Raw genomic sequence first — 7,542 nt, forward strand, 5'->3', positions numbered from 1 at the left:
CCAAGATAAATTGTGTTGAACTTTTTCCACACTCAGAATCAGTGTTTCTGAATCAGCTAGACAGACTAAATACTTCAAATCTGTGGGTTGACCAGAAACAGGATGCCTTTACAGTTCAATGGATCTAAAATGTTCTTACTAGAAAGAGTAGAAAAATACTGGCAGATCAAGGTGATAGACTTGGTGAGTCTGAGGTGATAGAGCGGTGTAATAAAATTAATATGTGCTTAATATAATATTAGTTTAGCGATGTGTATACACCACACAAAATAACTAGGTCAATAAAAATATTTTCCCTTTTTTCTCTAAAACATTCTGATTTTATGTTTTTTCCACTTAATTTTCATGTTTTAAAGAAAAGTTCTTATGTGATTTATATTTGTTTTATTTATTTTTTCCACATAGAAAACCTGCCATTTTAACAGGGGGGTGTTGATATAATACAGAAATATCCATTGTATCTGAATAAATATGCCATGAATTATATTTTTGAATGGAATATGAAGAATAACTGTAAGTTTACAAAATGGCAATCCAAAAATTCACACATAACTGCTCTGTAGTTGAACCAACAGCTTAATCTACTGAGGCAGCTAGAGGAAAACAGTGATAAATAAGACACCTGGTAAGGAGAAATGTCTGATTTTCCTCAAATAGCAAAGATTTGTCGACTTGAAGTGCACAAAAAAACAGGGCTTTATTGTTAGTAGCAATTGTGCTCCTTTATTTGAAGTCACCTGAATTATTTTTATGTCACCAAAGCAGCAGTATGACTGTAATAGAGGTGCGTTGTGAAATGTGACCTGCTTTTCAAGTCGTAATAAGATTCTGATTTAAATGGGCTTATTTGATGAGAGCTACACTGAAGAGCAAACATAAAGAGTCGTTTAAAAGATGTTTCAAGATTAGAGATAAAAATTGCTGCAATTACTAGTGCTTTTGGAGAATGGAGGGATTTTCTATTGTTATGTTTCTCTCTGGACAGTGTCTCTGGTATTGCTTTCTATTTGTAAGCCTCAAATAGCTAGATTACTTTTTGAATGATTTGTTTTATGAATACATGCGGTATTCCACCATGTACGTGACTATATGGTTTTTATTTATGGAGGGTTTTTTTTAACATATTTGCACAGATATGGTAAACAACACATTAACCAAAATCTGTAAACAAATAACATTCACATGTATGACATTCACAAGTCATAGCAGAGCCACTAAAGCGGGGGTTCACAAACTTTTTTTTTCCAAATTTAATTACAATTGTATTTATCACATTCACAACCATACACAATAAGCATTTTTGTTTGTTTCATAAAAATTAGAATCAATAAGAAGAAAAAATTAAGGAAAAAGGTAGCTTACTTGGTAATTTGTTGGACCACTGATTGGAAGGTTGTGAGTTCAAATCCCAGATCCACCTAGCTGCTATTGCTGGGCCCCTAAGCAAGGCCCTTAATTGCTCATTTGCATGTCAGAGGCAAAACATTCATCAAGTTTCCAAGTTTTTCTCCATTTTACTGCTGAATTACACAAGAGCAGTGAACAGAAAAAGACTGAAATATCGTGCATGCATGAGGCATGTCTGAATGTGTCTCCCAGTAACTTTTAAAATTATTAGCACACAAAATACATGTTGGAAATTTCTAATATTAACTTAAATAAATAAATATGTATATAAATAATAATAATAATAATAATAGTAATAATAATAATAATAATAATAATAATAATAATAATAATAATAATAATAATAATAATAATAAATCAATTAAAAAGAGGAAGCTTCTTTAATTTAATACCCAGTGTTTCTGTCAGAGAGAGAGCCTATAGGATGTTGGGGGCACTACATCTTTACCTCTCAATGTTGAATGAAACCATCCTCAAAAAGTCACTGAGTTTATCAGTAAACATTGTGGTGTTATTCTGTTAGGTTACTTTCAGTCCCCACACAAAAGGAACTGGTGTACTGAGGAGACTATAGCAATTAAATGAGAAGTGAAAACAGTCACAGTACATAGTAATACAGTATGACATTCAATATCAGATAGATAGATAGACAGATTGTCCATGATGGAGAGCAGATTGTTCAGTGACCTCCTGTTCCTCACTGACTCAAACATCTCCAGCTTGTTTCCAATGATAGATCCAGCCTTGCAAAGTAGCTTGTTGATCCTGCTGGCATCCCTGGTGCTGATGCTGCCCCCCCAGCAGACCAGTAAATGGCATGTGCCACCACAGACTGGTAGAAGATCTCCAGTATTGTGTTATAGACACTGAAAGATCTGAGCTTCCTAGATGAAAGACAGAACCCAAACTATTGTAAATTATACTAATGGAATTTTTCGATTTTACAAAATTTTCTACATGCTAACAGACATTATGGATGGAAGGACGTTGTTTATATTTACTGTATATGACCCTTTTAACAGGATGCTCCAGAGGTGTGTTTGTGACGAGCAGTGACTGAGGTTGTGTAAGGAATATTTTGGACACTCACTCAGCACAGATTCCACATGGAGAATATTTGCACTCGGAATGGGACACATCGTTCAGTCGTTCAGTCAGAAAGGACATACACAGGTCTTTCCACAGCAGTGTTTTCTGCAGATGGCAATAGCATGCTGGTGAAGACTCATAACAGTGTCAGGCAACTGCATAAACATCCTTGACAGACCACCATGAAACAATGGCAGTCAGTACTCTTAACAGGTTGCACATGCCACTGAGAAGAAACTATGAGTTCTTGAGATGTCTCGGCAAAGTTTAGACAGGCAAGAGCCATAAAATGGGACCCAAAATAATATCAGGCAAACATGCACTTAAAGTCAGCTGTAAAAGCATCTAGTGTTAGTGCATGAAGGAAGTTAAACAGCTGAGGAGCCACACAGCTGTGGTCAAAAAATAACAGACATTTCAGGAACAAATAACATAGTCACTTTTCCTTGTTCATAATGAATATGGCACCAGTCCAGTGATCAGAAGGAGTAAGAGGAGTAAGAAGAGTAAATAGATTTGACACCATACTGGAATTCAATAAAGAATGAAAAACCATGTGCAGAGGGAGAGACTGGATTCATGCTGCTCACACATCTCCATGACCAGAGCAGGAAAAATCACAATCTTACTGATTAAAGTCAGTGAGACAGTGAATATAAAAGCGTGCACTGCCCTCTACTGCCCTCTACTGCCTCTTTTCTCTCAGTGCTCTTAGAGCTGTTCACGTCCATGTAGTGAAAAGTCTACATCGCCCTCTACTGCTGACTTTATGTTACAGTGCCTACAGCAACACTTGGTAGGTGACTAAGTGTAATTTTTCTTTCCTTTTGTTGTTAGAAACAGGTCAAATTCAGAAATGTATAATTGCTATTTATAAATGATTGTTTTCATGACAGTATATAACAGAGGAATTTCCAAATTATGTAGCTGAATTTAGTTAAAAGACTTTTATTTATTTGAATATCCTTATACTGAGCTTTATAAATGTTTCACAAAAGTGCAAATCACTGAACATTAAAGGAATATCTTGTCTTTCTTGCCGTTCCAAAGTTCACATCTATTTGCTGAAATGTAAACATCCCTATCCAAATTTTGCTATCTTTTGGAACATGTCCAAGTGGATGAAAAATGCGATCAAAGTGAAACCACGGTTTTTATTTGTTTGCAGACTGAAGAGTGTTAGATTCAGGCTTTACTGAAGCCATTTAAAAGGGAAAAGTACTGCCATTAAAATCTGTAGCATTGTAGCCTTGTTTTTCTGTACTATCCAAACACCCATAGCTTTAAATCAGTATCATGCACTAGCAAATACTGTAATTACAAATGACAAATAAAGAATTCACAGATCTGTATTAATTTTTTTTTATTTTTTTTTTATTTTAAATAATGTACAAATTATAGATTATTATCTATATCTATTATCACTGCTCTGAGTGTAAAAACTTAACCATGCTTAGCTTAGACACAGGAATATTATTTTCAAATTTATTGCACATGTAAATGCTGCAGATTCTGTCCAAAAAAAAAAAAACTAGCCATTACTCTGATCATTCTGGTAATCATTATTCTAGGACAGATGGTCAATATTTACAATCAACAACCTAACAAAAATACAGCAGTCAGAGAAGACAGGAAAGGGTTAATTTTATGTCTCTGCCTCAAAAGGGGCAGAAACAGCCTTGTCTTTTCACACACACATGTCACACTTCCAGTGAAAGCTTGCTGGACTCCCAAGACTACTGAAAAACAGGTAAAAAAGCAGAATATTGAAAGCTCAAATGTTTTTTTTTTTTCATCCTTTAGTTTAGATGTTGATCAAGACAGAGATAACGAATTAAATGGTTGAGTAGAAAGTCAAGGCTAGACTGGGTTTCATCTCTGGCCTGAATGGATTCTACTTTATGAAATGAAAATCTATAATGTTGACAGTTTTTCTTTTTCTGTAAAAAGGGATGCAGTTGTCTTTGCTGGTGTTATTGGCACTGGGAACATCGCTGGGGTGGGCAGATGCTACCACAGAGGAAGCAAGGCCCATGGAGGATTCGATTGCCTGCTCAAAGAGCTGCTCCTGTCTTATTGATGACTATACTTCAGAGCTCATCGTCTACTGCAGTGCACGAAACCTTACACAGACTCCTACTGACATCCCTACATCTGCACGTACTTTATGGCTAGATGGAAACCTGTTCACTTCCCTTTTGGCTGATACGTTCAAAAATCTGAGCAGTTTGGACTTCTTGAATCTACAGAGTGGCCATCTGTCAAGCCTCGACTCTCAGGTGTTCAGAGGCCTCCATACTCTCGCTCACCTACACCTGGAGCGGAACAATCTCCGCTCATTACCTGCTACCATTTTTCAAAACACCCCTGGCCTTGCTTCCCTCAGTCTCCACAACAATCAACTGTCCCGTATAGATGAAAGGTTATTTGCAGGTCTCTCTTATATGTGGCTTCTGAACCTTGGCTGGAACTCCCTTTCGGTTCTTCCCGAGACGGGATTTCATGACCTGCATAGTTTACGGGAGTTGGTGCTTGCTGGGAATCGCTTGGCTTATCTACAGCCTCAGCTATTCCAGGGTCTTGCAGAGCTAAAGGAGTTGGACCTAAGTGGAAACTATCTAAGAGTTATCAAGGCCAATGTGTTTCTGAAACTTGCAAAGCTGCAAAAGCTTTACCTTGCCCAAAATCAAATCGTGACCGTAGCACCTAGAGCATTTATGGGCTTGAAGTCTTTAAGATGGTTGGATCTAAGTAGAAATCGTCTATCCATGGTCCATGATGAAACATTCATTGGTCTACACAGTCTACATGTGCTTCGCCTGTCAAACAACTCAATAAGCAGCCTAAAGCCAGGTACATTCCGTGATCTGCAGTATCTTGAAGAGCTTTGTCTATGCCACAATCAGATTAGAGCCCTGGGAGAGAGAGTTTTTGAAGGACTGAGCCATCTTGAGGTGCTTAACTTGGAATACAATCGGCTTCAAGAGGCACGAGCAGGTAGCTTCATGGGCCTTAGCCACTTGGCCGTGATCAAGCTCACTGGTAGCTGTTTCCGCAATCTTCCAGACCAAGTTTTTAAAGGCCTGTCGAAGCTACACAGCATTCATCTTGACAAAGGCTGTTTGACCAAAATATCCACCCAAGGTTTTGCCGGTCTGACAGGCCTACGACGACTTTTCCTACAACACAACAACATCTCAATGGTGGAGCGCCAAAGTTTTTTGGAGCTCCAAGGCCTGCAGCAGCTTGACCTAAGATACAACAAGCTGGCATCACTGTCGTCCCACACCTTCTACGGATTAAAGAATCTTGATTACCTTCTGTTATCCAACAATTTCCTCCGCCATGTTCCTGCAGAAGTACTTCTACCATTGCAGCACCTATCTTGGCTCGACCTCTCCGGAAATAAGCTGGAAGTTCTACTTAATGCAACATTACATATGCTGCCGCTTCTGCGCTACCTCAATCTGAAGGATAATTTGCTGACCACACTTCCACCTTCTATTCCAGATGGCTTAGAGCAACTCTGGCTATCAGGTAATAAGTGGAAATGTGACTGTAGTGCAAAAGCTTTCAAGGATTTCAGCTTGCAGAAGCCATATGTGATTCCACGGCAGGTGGAGACCTTGGCAGAGGGTGAAGAGCCCCATACGCTTATCACAATCTATAACAACATCACATGCACCAGCCCACCCAGTCTTGCTGGACTGGACCTGCGAGATGTCAGCAGTGAACAGTTTTGCTAAAAGTCTTCAGCCTAGCTTCTACAAGCATGACAAATTATTATTTAATTGTAAACGTTCAATATTTCTGTATTTGTAACTGTAGTGTCATCGCTTGTATCACGAAGTTTCGATGTTTAGCCACATTTCATGAATCCACTGTAATTTATAGAAACACATTTTGCTCAGAATGCACTTCATTTAATCAACAATGACCATCTATGTCAATACCGTATGTCTTTGGTTTGGTCTTGGCCTGGATTTCAATGAAAATATCTTACCAGTGACTTGATTATGGATCCTAATATTTTGATACCAGAATATTATAAGTATCACAATACTTGCTTTCCTGTTAGTTGTTATTGCTTTCCTGTTAGTTGATAATAAATAACACTTTTCATTAAATTTATATTTAATCAAGGACAAATGAGACGTTTTTGTTCATAAGTTCATATTTTAAGAAACTTCATGAGTTCATTCGAGTCTGAGAGTCATAAGAATCTTCACTGAGTCAGCCATCTTTTAGAATAAACAGATTGTGTTTGGTTTGGTAGCTCTAAATAAATATTAACACGCAACAGCTAGAGACCAACATACATGCACTGGATTAGAGAAAAGTCGTTTAAAACAGGGATTTAAAAACATATAGATCTTCATATGAAAGTCAAAAAAGGTTTGTTAAGATCCTATTGTTTCACTTATTCAGACATGTTGCACTGGGCTCTATGGTATTACAAACATGCATACATGCACTTCACAGAAACCAGTAAACACCAAGAGAATCATAAATTCCTGGTAAAAGCACAAAGCAGCTTTACAGAAATGTCGATATGACGATATGAAGATGAAAATTTCAGAGGAATCAAATTTAAAAGGGAACCTCATCCAGGTGACACCAGAGAGTGTCATTATAGATCATTTTCTTCTGTAACTTACAATGCCACACACCCTTTTCGGGACATGAACTCACAACCTTCTGATTACAACCCACTGAGCTACCACTTCCCATCAGTGTGTACTATTTCATCAAAAAAGTGCAATTGTCTGCAATTCAGTCTAGTTTTAACAAGAAGTCTATCTTCTTAAAATTATGAACAACTGATCACTGACAGAGGCTTAGGATTATGACAATCAGATTAAAGCATTTATTTAAATGAACAGAGGCAACAATTCATGATCAATTATAACTGATCATAAATCTATTTTATCAACCAAAATGTATCTTAAATCAATTCTTTTAGAAAAAGGACAAACAGGTGTCACATTGCCTTCATCCACAAACTCCTGGCAAACACAGAGGCTACAAACCCTCAACTTCAACAAC

The 7,542-nt window shown here is 37.5% G+C and overlaps 1 protein-coding gene across 1 annotated transcript; it reads left to right on the forward strand.

The window, feature by feature from the left end:
- The first annotated feature begins 4,094 nt into the window (after nt 1–4,094).
- Nucleotides 4,095–6,645, forward strand: igfals (insulin-like growth factor binding protein, acid labile subunit). The gene is made up of 2 exons (XM_058377238.1): nt 4,095–4,246; nt 4,447–6,645. Exon 2 carries the CDS (start codon nt 4,449–4,451, stop codon nt 6,240–6,242), a length of 1,794 nt encoding a protein of 597 aa, XP_058233221.1. The 5' UTR covers nt 4,095–4,246; nt 4,447–4,448; the 3' UTR covers nt 6,243–6,645.
- Nucleotides 6,646–7,542: the final 897 nt, after the last annotated feature.

This window comes from Hemibagrus wyckioides, linkage group LG24 (assembly GCF_019097595.1).
Source record: "Hemibagrus wyckioides isolate EC202008001 linkage group LG24, SWU_Hwy_1.0, whole genome shotgun sequence".
Taxonomy (NCBI): domain Eukaryota; kingdom Metazoa; phylum Chordata; class Actinopteri; order Siluriformes; family Bagridae; genus Hemibagrus; species Hemibagrus wyckioides.

Bases quoted from the DNA above. Each gene is read 5' to 3' on its own strand.
- igfals (XM_058377238.1), top strand. From the start codon at position 4,449: ATGCAGTTGTCTTTGCTGGTGTTATTGGCACTGGGAACATCGCTGGGG.